At 39.2% G+C, this 22,862-nt stretch overlaps 1 protein-coding gene and 1 long non-coding RNA gene across 5 annotated transcripts in view; both read right to left on the bottom strand.

Moving 5' to 3' along the window:
• Window positions 1–22,862, bottom strand: part of LOC109202267 (uncharacterized) — a 712,495-nt gene that overhangs the window by 669,152 nt on the left and 20,481 nt on the right. The window lies entirely within an intron of this gene.
• The window catches only part of vgll4b (vestigial-like family member 4b), a 45,045-nt gene that overhangs the window by 18,423 nt on the left and 3,760 nt on the right, over window positions 1–22,862 (bottom strand). For 2 of the 4 annotated variants that reach the window (XM_025907259.1, XM_005459025.4), the window contains exon 2: window positions 21,890–21,963. In XM_025907259.1, coding sequence (XP_025763044.1) covers window positions 21,890–21,963 — 74 coding nt within the window. Of the gene's footprint in view, window positions 1–3,885; window positions 3,947–4,041; window positions 4,522–21,889; window positions 21,964–22,862 lie in introns of those variants that run through there. The other 2 variants (XM_005459024.4, XM_019359318.2) reach the window with 2 other exon arrangements.

Genomic DNA, 22,862 nt, shown 5'->3' with positions numbered 1-22,862 from the left:
AAGTAAAGAGACGCTGGTTATCCCAATCTTGACATAAAGGCAGGCTCACCAATTCTGTTTCACATCACAACAGGTATACGGATGTTTTGTGCTGTGCTTCAGTGGTCAAGAGTTTAAGTTGCAAGTAACAGCAATACAAAACTAGTTATCTCTAGTTCATCAGATTAACTAACTTAGAGACACAACCTGGACCTAGTGACCCTCTTATTGGCTTTTTAACCCACCAAGGTTGTAACTGCCTTCAGAGTAAATGGTGGTTAATGTTAACTCTACACCATAATCCCTTCACTTTGCCTGTGTTGCTTCACCATGGCGACACTTCTTTTCTGCCTGCTCTGTACGTTAGATAAAAATGATGTTGTATTATGTCAATCATGAATTAATTTTTTTGTTGGTAAAAATAGTTGCTTTGGCTTAACTTTGTTTTTAATTCATAGATCTGCCACCAACTGCATTTTACAGTTTACAAAAATCCATATTTTGCTATAAATCCAAATGAGCCATTTGAACCACTGAGCCCTGAAATGTCTTTACAATTAATTAGGTGACAGCCCCAGGAAGCTGCCAAAGCTGTGGCCACTGCTTGTCGAAGGACTACTTATAAACATTTAAGGAATTGTTTAAAACTCATATCAACTGAGCTTCAAGTGTCTGAAAACTAAAGGGGTGTTCAGTGAAGTAGGAACATCATAGAAAGTCGATGACATTCAGCAACTTTAAGCAACGGGCAATGGGTCCCAAATAAAAGTTTTGTCAACTTTAAGGCAACTGTTTGAAGCAACTAGCAATTCGAGTGAATAGTATTGCTGATTGGCAAAGGGGGCAATATATTAACAAGTTATCCAGGCAACATTAGCCTAGAATGTCCACAAGCAACCAACCACAGGCAGCAAAGCGACAGCCAATGAGTGAGTCACTTTCTGTGAGGACGCCCCTTTATGGTGATAGATCAAGTTTTGGGGGGTTTTTTGGCAGGTCCTATCCCCACTTCAGCCAGTATGCCACATGTATGTATTTAGTATGTGTTTAGTTTGAACATGCAGCACATCAAACATGGCCGGAAAGCATAGAAGGAAAGTGTTGAACAATGTCAATCGCAATCAATACGTTGTTTAACCAATCTAATTTCAATGCTGTGGGCCCACTATCAGTCAGCTCTGGCCAATCACAGATAAATCATTACTGTTTTTGTCCTGTATATGCTCTTATGGATTCTTTTATAAACAAACATAAAGCAGAAAGATATCTGAGGTAGTTTTTCCAGCCTCGCTGTGTCAATATGGCAGCCCCAAAACTACAGTATTGGTGGGCTTCAGATTTGAATGACGACTATATGGAATTTGTTATGAGGCACACAGTTGCATACAATTTATGACATGGCATTAACTTCCAAATTTCACACGTTCATCTGACCAACCATCAGTGAACCCACATTGTTCTTTAACTCAGAACTGAGATGAATTAAGTCATAAAGACAGAAGGGAAAGACGATTAATGTCACTGTAGGTTCACATCGCCGTCATAGCACATTAACCACCCCTGATGAATGAACTTGAGGGCAGAATCTGTTTTTCCATAAGCCAAGTGAAGACCCTGAATGATGTCAACTTTTTTCTAATTCACTACAGCTGATTTTATTTGTTTGTGCGAGAGTTCACTAAACTTTGTCACTTACACAGTCTGTAAAAACAATACATCTACCTGAACAACAAACAAAATGTTCAACCTGAGATTACCTAGAAAGTCACACTAGTGCAGACTATCCAAGCTGTTCATCCATTATTACTTTTTTTTAAACAGCTATTCAGCTGCATTATAGGCAGGGTATACAAATGTCCCATCTGCATTAAATGTTGTTAAATGTCAGTGATAATACAGGAGCAGTAATAGCTTCACAACAGGACAGTATACAAGTAGGAGCGTGATTGTTGGGAAATGATGGTGTAGTTTGGCTCATGCATATAGTAACAAGTCAGAACACCCACAATATCACAAAGCACTTCTATCCCTTTCTTGGCTCAACAAGTTCGAACACGAGTGGCTTTCCTTTTCCCCTCTTCACTGATAACCTTGTCCTTTTAGCTTTGTTTTCTTATCATGAAGCACATGATGGAGTCCGATTTTAGCTCAGTCAGCTAAAAACCATACACTCTCTCTTTCTCTCACTCACACACACACACACACACACACACACACACACACACACACACAAAGAAAACCAAACTGATCGTCTTAATAGTGCAGAGATATGCTTCCAGACACAAATGTTATCCAAACCAGCAGATATATAAGCACAAAAATACCACTACAAAGATGTTATCTCCATCTTTACTTATGTCATTTTATTTAGAGTTAGATAGGATGACAGCTGTGAAGGGTGAAGCTTCGTGGTGACACAAACACTCATATTCTGACTAGCAAAAATCCCGGGCCAGTGGCAGGCTTATCTAACACACCTGCACTGCGCAGAAATGCCACCAACATTTCTCAATAATGGCATGTGAGCTCAAGCTTCTGAGCACAGTTTGAAGAGTCATGTGCCTAAATGCAAGGAACAGCCAAACAGGAATTACAGCAACCCAAGACTTTTTTTCTTTCCCCAGGAGCATTAGAAACAGACAAAAACACAACAGAAGCCTTAATCACATGCCAAACCGCAAAAAAAAAAATCAAAAACATATTTTTCTTCTGCTGCTGGTAGCATAGGTTCACCAACAGACAAAACAGAAACTAACGTCTGTTTTAATCATATGCCATTGTGCAAATCTGCAAAATGGGTGTCAGTCACAGCATATTTAAAAGGAGCTCCATTACAAGTTAATTATATGTTAAATGATGAGGCAAGCTGAAAGGCACAATAGCAGGGGAAAGAAGCAATGCGACTAAAAACAGGAGAAGAAAAGCCTGCCAACCAATTTATTAAGAAAATGCTTTGTCTTTGTGTTGCTGCTGCTTTTGTAATAGTCAAAAATAAGATAAGGACTAATTATCAGTCACCACGTTATCTACCAGTCTCAAAGATTTACCATCTATCTATAAAACATATTACTTTATGTTAATGTCATAAACTGAACATTTGGACCGGACTTCAGCTTGACAGTTGAGGACCTGCTGGTGAAATTAAACAAGGACATGCCTTTTTTTCACTCCTGGATTAGACCCTAGTTGCTGCAGTAGAGGCCAGCGACAGGGCAGAGGGAAAACTTGCACATAGCCCCCCGGACAGACAGGGTGATATTACAAAGCCTGACAGGAGAGGAGAGCCTTTTCAAAGTCAGGCAGTTTGCAGAGATTTGGAATCTTCTACTCTCTGATTTCATCACAAAGACATAATATTGAATAAAAAAAAGTTCCCTTAATGCCACGAAATGACTTGCAGCCCACAGAAAGAAATCTCTGCACTTGTAAAATTAAACAAAGACTACCAGCTGCAGCTTACAGCGTGCTGTAGGGGGTCAACCCCACAAAACAAGATGTGAAAATCTTGGACACATCCGTTCATCTGAATGCAAACGGCATGAATAATCGGACACCACCAGAGAGTCAGAATAGCTCGGTAACTAGTAATACTGTGAGTCAGTCTTATGAGACACCATTAAATGAACACACGACTTACAGACAATTAATTCAGCCTTTTCTTTCTAGATTTTTCATTCGATCCGAAGTCAATAATAAAAACAATGATATGACAGGTGAATAAACGCACTTCCAGCCATTCAGAAAAGGACGAAATAGAAAGAGCGCTTACACCAACTCTGCGTAAAATGCGTTACAACCGGGTTAAAAACAAAAGATGAAAAACACTACCCAGACTAAGCCCGTATTCATAAATCGTATACAAGCTAAATCAATGCTCATGTGTACAAAGTGACACGTTTTATCTACCGTGCTTGCGGGAAGAAACGGCTAACAAGCGAAGCAGCGTAAACTGAAGAGAAAACTTCGATCAGCTACGTCGTTAACGTTAGCTCGCAGCGTAACGCCACTCCGAAGTTTAAAAACAGCCGTACGCCCACAAACAGCCCAAACCCGCTGGTTTACCTTCGTAGCAGAGAATGCCAATGTTGTTGTTCATCTTGTCCAGGTACTGGTAGTTCAACAGGTCCATTTTCATTAGTAGCATTTATCGGGCTTTAATTAAAAACAAAGGGGAAAAAAAAAAGAAGACCAGCTTGTTTTCCTCCTTCTCCTCTGAAGCGACGGTAAAAAAGCTAAAGGCCCAGCCTCCAACTTTACTTCTGTGGAAACTCAACAAAATTTAACCCGTGTGGAAAGTGATCTCAGTAAGTTTACTTTTTGAAATACGGGTAAGTGTGCAGCGGTGACAAAGCGCAAAGAAATAAAATAATACAAAAATAAGAGTAGCGTCAGTTCTCCTCACAGCCAGCTGTAAGTCGACTGCACTGACACGCAGGCTATGCTTGGTATGACTCCTATGCTTCACCAGCGGTTTCCACTGTTGCTGAGAGGGACGCACTGGGCATGCTCGCTAAATCCGTGGAGCGCCTCAAATATCAGGGATATTTTACGCACAAGATCAGCCTCTCCAAACACATCCAGAGAGAAAGCGAGCGACGGGAGGGAGAGAGGGGGGGGGGGAGGAGAGAAAGACACAGAGAGAGAGAGAGAGAGAGATGCCAAAGAACTGCAGCAATCCCACATGAGTCTTTAGGAAATAAATACTACAGTTAGTAAATATCTTAAGTCCAAGTGCTGTAGTTTTTTCTTTGCTTGTTTTTTTGCAAAAGGGTATTAAATATGCAGACGTGCAATCCAGGCACACTCTATCTAGGAATACAGAGGTCATATGATTAAAGTTGCCATAAAATAATTTCAGGTCGATATAACCTTATTTGAGGGAGAGTGCCTTCAGTAGCCTTTTTATTATCACGGCGCTTTATTGTAAACGTTTCTATGTGTGGTAATAGTGCAGGGAGACCTGCGAGAAGTCAGGAAATGAGGAGGAAAAAAACTTGAATAAAAGGGTAAATCAAAAAGAAACTGTGCTTCAGTTTTTGGAGATGCTGTTCAAAAAGCGTTTTGGTTACAACCAAGATGGTTTCCTACCAAAATATTGTTTATTTGTTTATTCATCTGTCAACAACATACTTTATAGCACAGAATATATTGTTTTTCATTCAGGAGAGGCCATGAGGATAAAGAGCAGGGATATGCATTTTCTAAATTGTCTGTCGGTTATTTGGACAAAAACACAAGCAAACTTTAGTGTGTTGATTTAAAAAAAAAAGTTTAAAAGTTTAAAAGGGCCTGGTGGGCCTCTAACATCCTGAGTGGTCCTCTTCTGCCCCCTGGTGTTTGACGTTTGACATAGGCTAATTCCAGTTTATACATATATGTAGATAGATAGATAGATAGATAGATAGATAGATAGATAGATAGATAAAACAGCACTGATCAGGCAAGGGGGAATGAAGACAGTACATAGACTCATGAAGCTCAAAACACTGCATAGCTTGTTGAGAAGAGAAAAGAACAATTTCCTCAGGGCATATGACAACACACCTCACAAGGTGTGGCTGTGCTTTAGTGTCGGAGTTTGACATGCAAACACACCTTTGTCGTGTATAGTTTTTCATGTGACAAATACATGCAGAGTACCTGTGGATATTCACTTTTACACTCAAAAGAAAATATTTATAATGGAAAGACAGCAAGAGGAAAGAAAATAAGCAAAAGAGTGAAAGATTCACAATTAAAGGGAGGAAAAACTTATTTAGCCAATGTGACCATATATTAGTGTTGCATGTTTGTTTTTGTTTTTGGTCTTGGTAACCTTACGTAACAACATACAAACAGGCCAAATAAGAACAAGGAAGGGTAATGGAAAAGAGCACAGTGGATTTGTTTTATGGGAAATATCTGATGGTGTGGATTTAACTTTACATGCTAAGTCTACATTTCTCATAAAGCACTTAACTGAGAATTTATGGCCGACAAACAGACCTCTATCACTCTCATTTAACAAAAGACCCACCAAAATCTAAAACTGCTCAAACTAATGTAAAAGGGGAAAAAAACTTTACCTCCTGTCTCGCAGAAATGTACAAATGCAACAAACGCAGTACGCATCCATGTAAACACACACCCACTTCATCCTGCTTCACAAACACATTGGTCTATACGCCTTCTCCTTTCTTTGTTGTGCACACACAGACACACAAAAGCCTTTCCTCTCCTTCCTCCTGGCCTCCTCCTCCTCCAGTGGTGACTCAGAACTGAGGAACACGGTTCGTGTCTATTCGGACGGCCATTGTTTGCAGTTTCAGTCACATAAAGGTTGATTTCAGGCTAACTCCTTTCAGTGCTTCAGATTACATCTCAGGGCAGAGAACCTTGGACAAATATTTTGTGAAGCTTAAGTCTGTTTAGTGCCACAACTTTTCAGGATACACCGAGCTGTTGTAACAGAAGAGATAAGGAGAGACAGGTGCAATCCATCTGTGTACAGAAACTCTCAGACAATAACAGATTAGTGCCCTCTTATGGCCAATAGAGACTTCCATTGACCGACAAATAATAAATATTAATCAACATTTAAAGATGTGTGTATTTGACTAGATAAGTACAAACCATGCTGGTGGTCTTTCATGATTATACATACCATATTTCATGAGACGAACAACTAAACACCAACATGTTAAACTCATAATGGCATTGGAGGAAATATCTGGGAATCCCCACAGTTAGTAGACCTTGAGACTTCATCTATTACATGGCAACTACTACATGACAAATTGTCATAGTAATCTATTAAAAATGGCTACTGAATTTAGAAAACAGCCTCCTTTAATGTCCAATAAGGGTTGGCTAGTGGAATGTGTGCAATATTAGAAAGAGTGCAAAACAATAATTGAGTGAAAATTTCAATTTGAAGCAAACTGTGAAGATAAGTGTGAAAATGAGCATCAATATTTGTCATATTTAAGGAAACTTTCTTATTTTCACTCTGACAAAACCATGATAATGAAGAACAGAAGCTTACTGGTGAGCCACAGCTTAACCCCACATCCCTGTGCACCATAAAGTTACAGAGGTTTGATGTCCAGTTTCTTCCTTCTGAACACAGGTTTATAGTCCCAAAGTGAAAGAAGTAAGAGAGAGCTAAATTGTAACATCGTGGATCTCAGTTATATAAACTGAACCCTGACTTTTTTTTAACATAATAATGGATAAAGGATGATTCCAACTTTTGAGACTATGTTATACTATTTATAATTGCTCTTGTAAAAAATACTGAAAGCCATCAAATAAAAGAAAACTGTAATTTTTACATTTTGCATTCCAATAAAATACAATTAACAACATCAGCAGTATCATCAACAACAGCATTTGGGGCATGTTTGTTTTTCCAGTCTGATTGCAGCTAAAATAAAATGCATGAGTATTCCTGTGGTGGCTACATTTACTTCAACGTGCATATCTATCATGCAGTTATCACAAATGCATTACACAGAGTTTGCTTATAAAGAAAAACACATTCTCCAACACAACATTCCTTGTTCTGGCCTGGCAGGCTGTAAGATGAATAAGTATAATAAGCAGATTAATGGTTACACAACAAGCTGCGTAACCAACCTCTTTCTTCCGCAGTGGCAAGTTGTTACACACAAGTTAGCCTAAGGAGGAAATAAACCTTTTCTCGTCACTGTTTCCATAGCCTGCTTTCTTTTGCACGACTCATATGTGCCAGCTCTAGGAAACACAGTATGGCCCATCAGCTACTGATTATTTATCTTTACCTCTGCCTTCTACGGACCATAGACTACATTTACAATAACACCTGTCCTATTTAGACTTTGTTGATCAGGTTTGAATTATGCTTAGTTATAATTTTGCTTAGTTTAGAACCTAAACAGGAGAAGTTGATCCATTAGTATTAGCATTAGTAAGCCAAACTTTTCCAGTTTTCCTGCCATCACCTCCCCTTGCTTCCTCTGTACCCATTCATTAATGTAATCTGCCATGACGAGGTGCTATCAGACCTAGTTTTTTGATCTCCTCCAATGTTTACGTGTCTCTGATCAGGTCTGGGCTTCTCCAGAGAGTGGGTGTGTCAGGAATAGCAACGCTGCACAGGCAAGGTGGTAATTCATGTTAATGCTTCATCAACACACTCTCATGTTGCGACACAAACACTGACAGAACATAAAAGATGACGCTGATTTTAAAGACTATAACAAAGGCTCTCCTGATTTGCTCATGCTTCCTCTTTCTTCTCTGTAGTCTGAATCGTCTTCACGCCTTATTGAAAAGTGAGAAAAGAATAGAGGTTTATCACTTTCTTTGTTTACACAAAATAACATTTGTGTAAACAGAATCTCATTAAGGCGTGGAGCAAAAACAACTGTCACAGTGGCAGCGACCAAAGGTCAAACCCTTGATGACTTTACAGCATCTCTGAAATATCACCACACCATTACTGGCTTTGTTTACACGGTGACATAATGCATCAAAGATGTTTTTCCTTCCTGAAATGTGTTGTCTCGGCCTCATGTATGAGGGTGGTTACTAAATACCTCGAAGTTGTAAAAGGTTTGATCGCAGCTATAATGTCTGCAAACGGCTGACGTGCTTATATTTTACATCATGACACGACACAGATTTTAACCAACGCCACTTCACTATGAATTAATCCAAAAGCTTTAGTTTAAACATTTAAATGTCCCCGCTTCTTTACACACGGTTTCTGTCAGCACACACTCCCACGGGAGGAAATATCAGGTTGCCGCACTGAAACAATGACAACAACAGGTGACTGTGTGGAAGCGAAGCCGTTCAGTCATTTCCTGCCTTTGTGTGGCGTGGGGTGAAAAGCAGAAACCTTTTGTTTATTATTAAGTATGGCCTTGTTTAATATTAAACACAAGCTCACTTTTGGTGTGACTGTTTAACCATTACATCACTGGAGTTTGTGTTTTTGTTATTTTGTGGGGGGGTTTTTGCCTGTTATCACATAAGAGACACCGACTTCGTGTCATGCTAACTCTGTAATATAATACTACTGACATCATAGATACAACAAACTAAATGGGAGACAAGAAGTAAATGGTGGTAAGCGATAATTATGTACAATATGCCCTACTTTTTGTATTATATCCAATTACTAAACCTTAACGGCAAAAATACCTTAAGTTGTATAATTCAGAATGTATTATTTTAGGACATTTAGCAAACTTCTATCATGTTACAAAGGTTTAAATATATGTAGAGGAAAGTATCGCAATAAATACATTATTAGATACAAATATTTTTACATATTTGTTACATCAAATCAGATATTGCTGATTAACTTCTAAGACCTGTTGATTATTGCAGTCATTCATCTAAATCGTATTAATGTCCCATTTCACGATCAGTCTACAGCAGCTGATCCACATCTGGAATCTGGGCCACGTGGACACTGACAGCTGTAATAAGAGTCAGTACACCATTAAGATTGAAGATTCAAGCTTGAGCTACTCCAAGGTTCATTTAAGGAACAAAGACCATTTCATGGTGGTGCAGCCTAATGGAAACCAGATTCCTTTGTTCACATTTAAGTGCTTGCCTTTGAGTATCTATCAGATCTGTTACAACTTTATGTCCCATATGCCTCGCTTAGGTCATCAGCAATTTCGAGTAGTTCCAGTTTCCAGATTTGCTGTAAAAGCAGACTGAGCTTTTTTAGTTTCAGCTCTGAAACACTGGACAGTTTCACCTTTCAGAACCAGGTCATCTTCCTACAGTCCTCAACTCACCTCTACCTGTTAGCTGGGTTAGGTCCCATTCATAGCGGTGTATTGTCAGCACTAATTGCTTTAATTCTGTTTCTGTGCTGGTTTCCATTTCTTTTTCTAAATTATTTTACTGTGGTTTATAACTTTCCCTTAACTTTATCTTAATATTATTACAAAAGCGTGTTTTGCAGTACTTGAGTCAGTGTTTGTGATAAAACGACGGGACTATTATCAACAATGATGGTGGTTTCTTAGTAGTGTTATATGATCTTTAAAATCAACATAGGCCTGCTATGTCCTGTGCAAAGTGTTCTCGCACAGCTGAGACATCCTAGTCATCTGTGACCTTCTCTTCAGTATAGTCCATCTGTCCTGTTTGGCTTTTTGCAGTTTGAGCAGGCTTCCTCACTCTTTTTTCCACGTGATCTCTTGCTCATCTTTAGAGTTTTTGTCTGTCAGTGCTAAAGATGATTTGAACATCTTCTATCTGCCTGATCTTTTTTCTCCCTCTGTCTCTAAGTGCTCTCGTCTACTCCTCCCCTGCAGCGTGCCTGCCAATTTTTGTTTACGACATAAAGAAAACCGTCATGACAGAAACTGGCTGGCACTGGCTCCGCTGGCTTCAGGCAATGCAAGGCTGGATACTAATATTATGTAACTGACAGACACACATCTCCAATCTTATCTACAGCAGGTTGAGATTCAAATCTCTCAAAAGAATGCTGATAACTACCAAAAAAAAGAGAGAAAAGTTTCGAAATATGGCATCCAACTTTGACACAGAAAAGTTGAGGGTGGTCAGTGTCTCTTTTGTTGCTAATTAAAGAATGGTTAAGCACTTCAAATATATCACACCAAACAGATTCTATTTCTAGTAATGGAAAAGGATCACTCCGCCCATCAGCCATTCGAACCTATGACAACATTCTTGCCATGCTAACAATTAGCTTGTAGCAAACTGACCCCAGGGGGGCTTATCATTGACTGGCAGAGATAGTTCCTACATGGGGTAGGAGTGTCTGTGCCACTGCCACTCATTTTCTCAATCTTTGTTTTGTATCCTGCTTTGATATGCTGGATGCAGTGGCAATTAACACAATATATTAGTTGATATTCTTAGAGTAACCCTGAAAATTCAATTTGAAAGGTAAAATGTACAGAAAATATAGAAATCCAACCTAGATAATGATTCATCTAGGTGACCACAAAAGAATGCAATAAATAAATAAATGCAATGCATTCTTTAAAACTGCTGCCTTGCATAAGATGTGTGCACATTTCTTTTTGTATGCTTGGACAGGTCAAATGAACTGCATTTGTAAAAAAAAAGAAAGAAAAAAAAAGTAAAAATAACAATGACTCATCAAAATGCTTTTCCTGCACTATAAAAGTCAAGCTTTTCTTTGTGAAAGGCAATGCAATCCTGTTTTATTTAATTCTCCGTAGCTATAGCGAGCGCTATCAAAAAGAGAGGAATGTCAAATATGTGTGGTCAGCACAGTTCTGGAGGAAGGTTCCCTCACTGAGACACAGAGCTGCTATAAGACCAGCAAGTGTGACATTTACTGAAAGCAAATCTAGGACATGGTTTCTTTAACATTTTAAATGTCAATGTTAGGACCCAAATTCAACCACCGCCTCTTGTCAGCTGAGTTCTCTGAACGTGACTTGACTATTTGACTATTTCACTCATTATAGAAAACTTTCATGTAAAGAAAGAAGAAAGGAGTCTTACATGAAACCTGGTGGATACCAAAAAGTAAGGAGCGTGGTGGATGATCTGTGTGTTTCTGCAGTTACGTAACTTTCTAATATTTTAAATTAATGAATAAAGATGACAATTCTGTGTACTATTTTCTCAACACATATTTCATACTTGATGCTTCTGATGTCATAAAATATTATTGTGCAAAACCTGATTTCCATCTCCCTGCCTAACAGTGAAACAGCTTTTTTTATCAGGTAAAAAACATCAGTAATGTAATAGTGGCTTTCCACGCTGATAAAGGAGTCTTCTGTGAAAATACCATATTGCAGTGTAATGTCATATCAAATTTGAGAGACAAGTACTTGCTTATGTGTAATATCTGCATAGAAACTATAAAACAAGTCATTCAAATGACATTTTTTAACATACATATACAAAACAATTTAAGGTATAACACAACTGTGTGTAACAGGGAAAAAAAGGCTTGGAACCATGATCTTGTGACGCTTGACTTTTGACCCTGCAACAATGGCAGCCTGTAGAACTTGTAGCCTTAATAGCCGTCTGCTGAACCACGGCGGAAACAAAGAACTGGCGGTGATGCAATACTTAAGTAAGTGTCCATTGGTCAACCCCTATGTAAATACAACTGTCAAAGGAAGTGTAGAGTGTAGAGGCAAAGGAAGATGAAGTCATCTTTCATTTACTGCTTGTTACGCTGTAGTGGGAAAATCAGCTATGGCAGTATTCTGTACACAGGAACAGCAGGGGACCAAACCCTCAGGGTCATTCAGATCATACAGATGTATCTGAGGAAGGTCAATCATCAAAGAACTCCAAGGCACTCTCTGGCACAAATATAGTGTTTCTGTCTGTTGTTTTTTTGAAATACCAATGTATGCAAAGTCCCTTCGTTTTGTATAAAGATCATAAGAAAAAATATATTTTTTCTCCCCTTGTTATACTCAAAAGATAGTAGAACCAGTATCAAAATACAGTACACTGACTTTGGGCTCAAAACCTAGAGAATCCTATAAGAGCAACCGCTGCAATCATTGCTCAGGTGTAGTATAGACTAAGACACTAAGATTTCACACTCAAAAGGGGTTTAATATTAATTATTTTATTGGGCTACAGTGGCACTAGTGCAAAGGTTTTTTAGCACTGGTAGTGCAAAAAGATGCAGAATGCGTTAGCAGAACACAAATATGCCATACCCACAGATTAATTATCTCATTTCTAGACACTACTTGGACTTCTGTAATAGTAATCACCTACATCCACATTGAGCACATTCCTCTTTCTATACGCAGAGGTCACATTACCAAAGGGAAGCATTTTGTATTTCCATATTTGCCATCATAGATGCACTTATGTTGTCTATTGTTCAAGCTCTTATTTTATTTTATTTGGATTAAATTTGATGACTGTTTTGGGCATGGTGTTGATTTCAGATGCCTGCATCTGTCCAGATTTTGAAGATTCCTCCTGTTGGCTGAGCTTCACTGGATGAATATTCCACTTTCATCCTAGGTGGAAGTGTGCCATTGGTGGAACACCACTAAAAGAGATCCTTGAACTCTGTTTCACCCCCTGCTGAAGGCTAGTGTTCTGCAATGTGTTGAAGGTTTTTTTTAGGTTAAACACAACCATGCCATGACTATTAAGCCATTTTATTTAAAAAGAGGTTGCTTTGGAGTTCTCTGATCCTTTATATTGTGCGTATCTCTTCCAAGGTATATACTTAGGTTAGCTCGAATAGAAGCAGTTTGAATCCAGCAAATGCTCCTTCTCAAAAACAATCAAGATTCATGCATGTTGGTCTAATTTTCAATTAGAGAAACAGCTTCTACTTTAACAGTCAGACTGCTAAACTGCCCCACCCTCAACCGTGAACACCTTGCACCTTAACAACATACCTTGATCCTGCTACATGCCACTTGGGAATTGTTGCTAGTTGGTTATGTTTTGGTGTTTATTTTACTATTTACTTTCGTTATTTCAACTACTTTTTTACTAGCATGCTACATGCTCTATGTTTATGTGTCAGGTTGGGTCTCTGGGAACATCTCAAGCCCCCCCAGGTGTGAGGGCGTGTCTCCCCCCACCACACTCCCTGCCAGTCGCTGATGTCCTCACCCGTCAGTGCATTGGTGGTTCTCAGTGTCCAGAGCTGGGTGCTCGAGTGTGTCAGTCATTGGTGTGTACTGGCTCACTCCCACTGGCTGCTTGGTGGGGCCCTCAGATCTCGGCTCTCTGGGCCTGGGGGCTCGGTCCGCTCTGGCATAGCAGGCTGCCAGCAGAGCCTGCAGGCACGTCGCCGCAGCCCCCTGTGGCTTCTGCACCGTGGCTGCTGGGTAACCCCCCATTTGGGGCTCTCCTCAGCTCTTCTCTTGGAGGGTGGCGTAGCTGCCCCTCCAGTGGTCCTCCTTGGGCTCTTGTGCTCTGGGGGGCCTCTAGATGTCTGGGGCCTGGATCTCCTCCATGCCTGCTTCATATCCTGGGGGGCAGGGATATGGCTCCCCACACCTACTATTAGATGGTTACATGGAGGAACCTTTTGAATACAAGTGCGCTCACGCACAGTGTGATAGATAGTGTGTGTCAGGTGTGTGTCAGGTGTGCACACAGATGTGCACACCTGACACACACCATCTTCCTCGGTGGCTGCCTCTAAGCATAGAGCGTGTGCGTTGTCGGTCTTGTGTGCTGCTCAGTAGCTTTCAGTATTTATTATTTACTGTTACTTATAGTTATCTTGGTTGTTGCTGTGGTCTCCTTAGTGTGTTGTTCTCTTTTCCTTTATTCCTTTTATTTCCAGCAGGTGATCCAGCAGATTTTTGGTGTCTTTTCTCTCTGTCCCTCTTCCCCTCGGTTTTTCTTCCCCTCCCCTTTTCTTGCAGGTGCAAACTTGCATGTGACAAATAAAGGTTTGACTGACTGACTGACTGACAGACAGACAGACAGACAGACAGACAGACAGACAGACAGATAGCTTGATTGACTAAGTGATTGATTGATTGATTGATTGATTGATTGATTGATTGATTGATTGATTGATTGATTGATTGATTGATTGATTGATTGAACTTCTCTTGTCCCCCGCTCCTGTCTGTTCAGATTGTAATAACTTAAAAGTTAAAAAAAAAAAAAAAAATAAAAATAAACATCAATTAAGTGGACCAGCATGGCAAAGCCGTAATGATCCACTTGGGAAAATAAAATCTGTTGGGCATTTTCATTGGCCTTCAGACAATAATTCTGATTACTACAGTGCTGGATAAAATACAAAAAAAAAATTAAATTTAATAAAATTTACTTAAAATTGGGGTATGTACTTAGGGGGCGATTGTGGCTCAAGAGTTGGCAGTTCGTCTTGTAATCGGAAGGTTGCCGGTTCAAGCCCCGGCTCCGACAGTCTTGGTTGTTGTGTCCTCCACTTCACCCGTTGCCTATTGGTGGTGGTCAGAGGGCCTGGTGGCACCAGTGTCCGGCAGCCTCGCCTCTGTCAGTGTGTCCCAGGGCAGCTGTGGCTACAATGTAGCTTGCCATCACCAGTGTGTGATTGGGTGGATGACTGAATGTGTAAAGCGCTTTGGGGTCCATAGGAACTAAGTAAAGCGCTATACAAATACACATCATTTACCATTTACTTTACATTGAGAGCTACACATCATGTGATTGAGAGGTTTGTTTCAGTCATTTTAGTAGTAGTAATCTTACTACTGGAGTAGTAACATTCATAATGCCTAAGAGTCCATTATTACTTTATGCCTTGTTTTTATTGGCCATCAGAATCAAATAATGCTTCCCTCTTTGTTTTTTATCATAGTATAACAGGCTTATAGTCACAGTTAACTCAATCAAACTGGAGGATGATAAAAAATAATCCCAGTGCAATCCCAGTCACTCGTTATCATTTGACTCATCCTACCCAGAAACAGCCAAACACATTGCAAAGGCTTTGGTCCAGTAATATTTTACAAACCATAAATGTCTTTTGTTATGGTAAAAATAAGACCATAGCAAACAGATGTGAAAGAACTATGGCAAAAGTGTAGCAATAAAATAAGGGGTAAAATGGGATTAGAGAAGCTTTTACACCACTTTGACTTAAATCCCCGTGGTCGTTACAGCTCTGATAAAGACTTTTCTGATAAACAAGACTCTTCTACTGCAGACTCTTTGAACTATAGAACAACTGATAGGGGCGATAACTCAGACAGGACTAACAGTTATCATAATACCTAGTCTGTAAAATAATGCAACATAAGAGATGCCGGCTACAGGACTGATAGTAAAGCTGACCAATAAAACAGCTGTACTAGACACAATACAGGACACATAAATGGTATTATGAAAAATAACTGCACTGTCTGCCATTATGTTCCACATTGTCTTCCACTGTTTTGCTTGTGGCTGATTCTTGCTGGTAGCTTTTACTGTAAATTTAACCACTGTGAAATACAAGAGTTTGTCAGTGAAACACAAGGACTGAATCTATATGTATGCATTATAATAGAGATGTGCATAGGGCTATTAATGGTCATAGGTCCAGCTGCTATATATAATGTATCGTAGTCTAGTGTTATGGATAGATAAAAAAAGAGACCATTGTGTGTGCAAAGTGTCAACGCTTAGCATTTCTCAGAGGCCAAGTCAAGTTAAGTTCCTTCATTTCTTTTGAGTATTAATGTCTATTTAAAAATTATAATTTTATTCCAGTTCTAAAACACATTATATTTTGTTTTAGGACATTTTAGGAGAAATGCTTCTTCAAGAAAATTAAGGAGTAGATTTGATATCGCTCTCGCCCATGTCTGCAGGACAAACGTAATAACACTACAACTAGAGGTCAATTAGCTTAGCCTAGCATGCAGGCTTTGTTTAAAAGTTAATAAAAAGCCACATTCTGCCTTAAAGTTAAATACTTTTGTTTAGTTTGATGACAAGTCTCACTTTTACATGAGGTACATGTGACCATTTCAAGAGCACTGACTTGCTGGATTTCTGTGTGAGTTTGCCAAACAATCAGAAACCCAGGAAGGTATCAGTTAAACAAATGTCTATTTTGCATGTATGCAGTCCTTTTGTGAATCATGCAAAATGTTATTATTGGCTGCCAACGCTGAATCAAAGCCCAACTTGTTTTCTTGTGAGCCACTGGGTTACCCATACATACAAGATAATGTGTATTAAGATTGAAGCCATTTACTTCAAAATGCCCCACCAAGCCTGATGCATTACACAGAAGGAGTTGTGCTACTCATTGTCTACATGCTTTCATGTTCACTTAAAACCTGTGTCATGTTACACGGGCTGAACTGAAGGAAAGTCAGAAACCAAAACAAGTTGGAGGGCAAACCAACTCTTTCCGAAGGAAGCCCTAAACAAAACCAAACCCATCCCACCCACGGGCATGAATTCTCAATCAAATTACCTCCCACGTAGAATACCTCCGGATGGGTTTAGACAAAGAGCAGTGATGCAAGGTCTCCGATTTCCCTTTCAGTGTTGATCCAAGCACATACAGATCATCATCGACATGCTATGACTAGTCCCGACAATTCATTTGCTCGAAGAACTACTACACCACCCTTTAAGAGTTTAGAAAAGTTCCTTTTCAGATTAACCAAACTTGCCTCTACCGTTGCGGTACGCCTCAATAAACCTCAGCTGTGTGACTAAACTGAGGAGGTTTACTGTAGTTTGCAAGCACGGTGTCAAAGCCAGCTTCATGATATCCATTTGATGAACATTTAATGAGCTGAAGAACTGAAATGAAAACAACAAAATATAAATTTAGCCTTCAGATGTTGTTAAACCCCTCATTCTCCTTTTATAAATCTGCTCTGGATTTTTTAAATTTAATTGTATATTATCTTTATATTAAAACGAGACTAATAATTACAGCTATGCTAGCAGCGCAATACCACTGTTCTTATGTTAGCACTTCTAACTAATGCTAACACCATTTAACACCAGCTCACTTACCTGCTAACAGTGATAATGCTACTTTGCTAGTATTTATAAGAAAATGTTTGCAGGGTTCACCATCCTAAATGAAAATGTGAGTATGCTAACATTTGTTCAATGTTTATTACAACAACATATACAGAACTTGGGGGAAAGGGCATTTTCTTACATTGCTCCTTATACCTGGAACAAATTACAACAAGATCTGAAACTGTGCAGCTTAACTGGACTGAAGGGTTTTAAACAAATTCTAAGGATAATGGAGAAAGCATTATTGGATGGCTGTTCCTGCTCTTAATGTGTTATTGCTACAGTCTTTTATTTTATTTTTAGTTGTAATTTTCCATTTATTATTATCTAGAATTGTAAAGACTACAGTATGTTTTAACAAGTTGTAGTTTTTTATGGATATTTAAACAAGTCACTCTTGAAAATGAGACCTCGTGTCACAATGAGATTTATTTAAGTTTTGCTAATAAGCACTAAATGCAAAGTGATGAAGTGACTTTTTTTATGTGTACAGATTAGAAATTAAACCAGATGAAGAAAAATAAAAACCGTCAGAACCAGAAAACACAATGTTTGTCCATCCGTCTATCTATCCATCCATCCAATTTTTGTTACTGTTATATGAGAAAGCAGCTACTGTATGCCACTCATCTCTCACAATCAGTCAGAATTTAGTATAAGTGAGGAAGTCAGTTGAAATAGTTGGAAAAAGACTGTGAGTGTTTCAACAAACCATGGAAACTATAACAATGAAGGGTGTATTTTGAAAGCGTGTGTGTGTGTGTGTGTGTGTGTGTGCGTGCGTGCACATTTATTTTATAAACAAACAAGTAGGATTTGAGTGCACCATCCGAGATCACAACCACCTTCTCTTGGCACCAACTCCTCTTTTGTTGTGGTTCCTGTCAAAAACAAAAGGTCCGTATTCCATCTTTTCAATAGAGCCCTAAATAGCTGGCTCTCTTTGGAATGACTGGCTTCAGTCTGACGTCCACGATCCAACACGCAATCTGGGCCTGCTCACTGAGAGCGCTCACCGAATTTATGAAACATATTATATAACTTATTATTCAGGAAATGTGCATGCATATTTTATAAGACGCAGAAAACGCTAAGCTACAAACAAGAATAATTAATCTGTCCTTGAAGCTGGGCTTGCAATGCATTCTAGACTGATTTTCAAATACAGGTCTGCTTCCAGGAAGGGTGGAGCACACCGTGAGATCTTCCAAGTAGACACCAAAATTGCTATGGAGGGTGATGACAAGTATTAAGCATTTACCCACATTCACCATTAAATACAAGGCACAGTTTACTTCACTGTTTTTTTAGTATGTGTGTAATTACCATATATTCGGCTTCAGGAGCATAAAACCTGTCATTAGTGTTGCATGCAGACAGTTTGTCCTCAAACCGGAAGGTGGCTCCCTGACAAAGACCGGTACTGCTGAAGAGTGTGTGTAGTGTAGGCATGTATATGCAAGCATTGTGCTGTTTCATATTTGGAGCAGGTTGAAGTATATTTATATACATTTATATAATTTTTTTAGCAGGCTTTTTCCCTATAGTGGTTAGTTGTAGTTTCTCATCTAAGTTTTTTCAGATGCGCATGAATTGCTTAGAGAAACATAAAAAATGGTGCAAAGAGCCACTTCATCCCAGCATGCAAAAACATCACCTTATAGGTGAAGTAAGTGAAAGTGAAAGTGAACTGCAAAATTCATCCAGGTATCTTACAGGATGTCAGGGTGGCTGTGCAGCTGGAGCTCAGCAGAAGTTCTAAGCACCAAGCCAGAGCCTTGGACAATAATCCTGCAGAGATGCAGTGCAGTCACCTTGAGAGAGCCATCAATGCTTGGCACAAATAATACGGCAGAACTAAACCAGTTCTGTGAGTAGCCCAAAAGTCTGACTTTCAGGTCTGACTAGCAGCAAACAGCAACACTTAAATGTTTATTTGGTTTTGTTTAATTATAAGTGTACTGTAATCAGGCAACTTGTTGTGTTGTATTAGTTTAAGAGCACTGTCTGTGACTCAGATCACATTCTACAGAAAACCAGTTTTTCTTTTAACTGTATTCATAAACCTGCAAGGCGACATCCAAACGTAGATCCAAGGCTATGATATTTCTATACTTTTCTAACTGTCGGCTGATTCTTGTGAACAAAGCCGTTACTGCTATCAGCCCATCACAAGTACAAAAAAAGGAAAACAAAATGTTTGAATTGTATAAACGGCAAAAACTTCCTGGTCTGAAAAGTGAAACCAATACAGAAGTGCCTTCAACCTGTATCTGTTTTAGTTGCCATCAGCATTAACTTGTATAGAAGTCTAATGGAAAGCAACCCTTTAGCTCTCTTGCCTGATGAATTTATGGTCCAAGTCGCAAGCTTCATGTTGTACTGAACAGACCAGGACAGTCACTTTGTATATTAGAGTCAAAAAGGAGGATAAAGAAAGGAATGCTTTACAGTGTGACTGACAAGTAATAAGCAAATGAGAGAAGCACATCAAGTCTTCACAAACCCAAGCAACATCACAGTGACTACATCATCTCTTCTATACAATCTATGGGTTCTCCTTGAAGAGTTACCTCATGTTGTTAGAACTAATGGAAGTACAGTTTCTTTTTAAGCTTGTATAAGCTTTCATATTCAATTAGCCTTAATATTTGGGCCTGGGCCAGCAATTCTATTTCTAAACATTACTGCAGTACTGTCAATACATTATTCATGTTCAGTAATTTTATGTCCTTCAAGACGACATTTATATAGTTCCCTGAAATATTTCAAACAGTGATGGCTTATCTGCAGGGGTAGGGGTATAGTTGGAACAGCTGATCTGATCCAAAGCACTGGCCTAAGTGAGCCCCCCTCACTCGACGTGAATTAAATCAGTTGTTGAAAAGGCAGGCCTGAGCCTCTCCCTGATCTGTGACAAGGCTCTGGTGTCAAGTGCTGCGCGGTCTCTGCAAAGTCTCGTCATAAATGCAAATGAGCACACAGAGGTTGTTGACTTAACTGCCTGTTGGCCTGGTTGTTCAACTAACTTGAAGCTAGTTTTGGCAGACTAGCTCGTTAGCTGACTAGTGTAGCAGTTAGCTCAGCTGGCTCTCCGATTCAAGCGGTTTTGTCCGCACTATTGTGGAAACAGGTTGCATGCATTGTTTTTGGACAAAGAGGCCATACACAGCCGACAACAAAAAGTGGCATCAGCACAGGAGAAAAAAACAAAAACACTGCAGGGGAGCGAGGGAGCAGAGGAGGAGGGGTGGGGAGATCCCAAGGCCTTTTACTGAGAAGTACAAGGAAGCAGATATTCCACTTAATTTGAGTCAGAACATTACGGGAACATGCTGGTGACACAGCAGTTCTGATTATCTTACTGTATAATGACTTGCTTATATGTACGTCAACTTAATCAGCTCCAAAATGGGGCTCTTCAAATAACCTTCTAGCAGGTTTTATCAAAGTGAAATAGACATAACAGGAAGACTGAATCTCTATAAAATAATGATACTAAGAAACACTTGTTGTCTCAGTGGAATTCACCGCATGGTTTGTTTCTTTTAAGAATTCAAATCATGGTTCTCATTAATCTTTCACATGCAAATAAATCACGAAAAATTCACAAAGTCAAAGCTTCTAGATTTTTCTCTCAACAAAAGTACAAACATTTCCAATGCCACTCTACCAAAGACCAATTATTAAAAGTCAAATAAACAAACATACTGTGTTTCTGTGCAAAATATCAAACATAACAAACTGAGCTGCCTCCTCTAAACAGTGCATGTCAATTATCAGTGGTATCCACTGAATGTTAAGTGTCCTTGTAGTTTTTGCTCAGCTCTGGAGCCTGCTGGCTGCAGGGAGGCCTGCTGAGAAGGACCGGCCATTTCTCGTTAATCTCGGAAGGAATTTTTTTCTGCACTGCCAGAAGCACTCAGACATGATTAGGGGAAGAGAAACGAAAAGACAGAAGAGGCCGGAACAAAAAAAGTATGAGAAATTAAGAGAGCGACAGAGTGAATGACTGGAGAAGAAGATGGACAGAAGTCAATGAGAGTGACACAGACACAGAGTCAGCAACAGGAAAGACTAAACCCCACCCTGACTTCAGTAAACGCAGGTTAACAGCGAGCTGCTGGTTAAAAAGAAGTAGTGATGACAGTTGAAGGCAGTTGGTCTAATTTGCCTGCATATCAGAAAGCACAATTGTACAACACAAAGACACCTATTGTCTTATGAAAGAAAACCTGGCCCGGGGGTTTTGACTGTAAATAAAGTTGCACTTCATCTATATGTAGCACGACTGTAATGACACAAATCATTTGCCTGCACCTTTCAACGGTACAACAGTCAATAGAGAGGGAGAGGAAGCAAAAAAGCGGCATGCATCTAAACTCGATTTCTGCAGGCTCATAAATACAAGCAGAAATGGAAGCTTGATGAAACTTACTCTCTTCCTCATTCGCGTGAACATACGATGCTGCTCTCGACAGAACATCCAGTGGCGTCTCCATGCTTGGATGCCTGCAGGGCAGAGAGGAGGGCAAAGTGTCAAAACTCTTTAGGAATCACCATTTGTCACTTTAAGCAAACAAAATAAGGAGTTAATATTTAATTTCCTTAAAAGCTCCAAAACTGTTTCAAAGTCTCATGGTGCACAAAAGTAAAAATAAGAACTCTGACCACTTTAACTGATGCAGAATATAAATATAAAAGATTCTCTCGTTTTTTCCTCAGTATATTACAAAATGTTGCTTCTCTACTCATCAGTGCTTAGTGTTCCTTTAGCACAATCACCTGTCTAAGACTTCGCCTTTATACTAGAATAGTCTCACCTGATTTAGGTATAAATATAAAATATAATAACAAAGACATTGTAGTCAAACATTACAAGCCAGTGTTTAATAGTTGTGTCCTTTCAGCACTTGCTAATGAAACAAAGCAGCCTTTACTCAAAACAGAAATAAAAATGCTAATTTCTTACCATTGCTGTCAAATATATACTTTTGTCAATATTAATATTTTTATTTATTTATTTTTTTAATTTATTATTTATAGGTGAGGTAGGTGTGTTGAGAATCTTAGCAGCATGCACTGGACCTTTCACTTTTGCAATAAATGATATATTCCCAGTGAGCGTGCTTAGACTACGAGTGTCTTTGGTGCATGAATGCTGAGGGTCCAAGTGCACATGTGCAACTCCTCAAAGATAACCACAACCCTGAAGTGAAAGGTTTACAAACTCTCTTAAAAGGCTACTTTAAATGCAATTTGGAGCAAAGTAAAGCGTGCAATTAATCATGCGATTAACATTAAACAAATCAAACACTCTTTAAATGGCTAAAATGTCTTTGTTTAGTTTATGTCTATTTCGTGGTTATAAGTGGACTGTGTTTTTAACTTTATAAGCTTTTATTTTGTTG

Source organism: Oreochromis niloticus, linkage group LG5 (genome assembly GCF_001858045.2).
Source record: "Oreochromis niloticus isolate F11D_XX linkage group LG5, O_niloticus_UMD_NMBU, whole genome shotgun sequence".
NCBI lineage: Eukaryota > Metazoa > Chordata > Actinopteri > Cichliformes > Cichlidae > Oreochromis > Oreochromis niloticus.
This window is presented reverse-complemented; position numbering and strand designations above follow the sequence as displayed.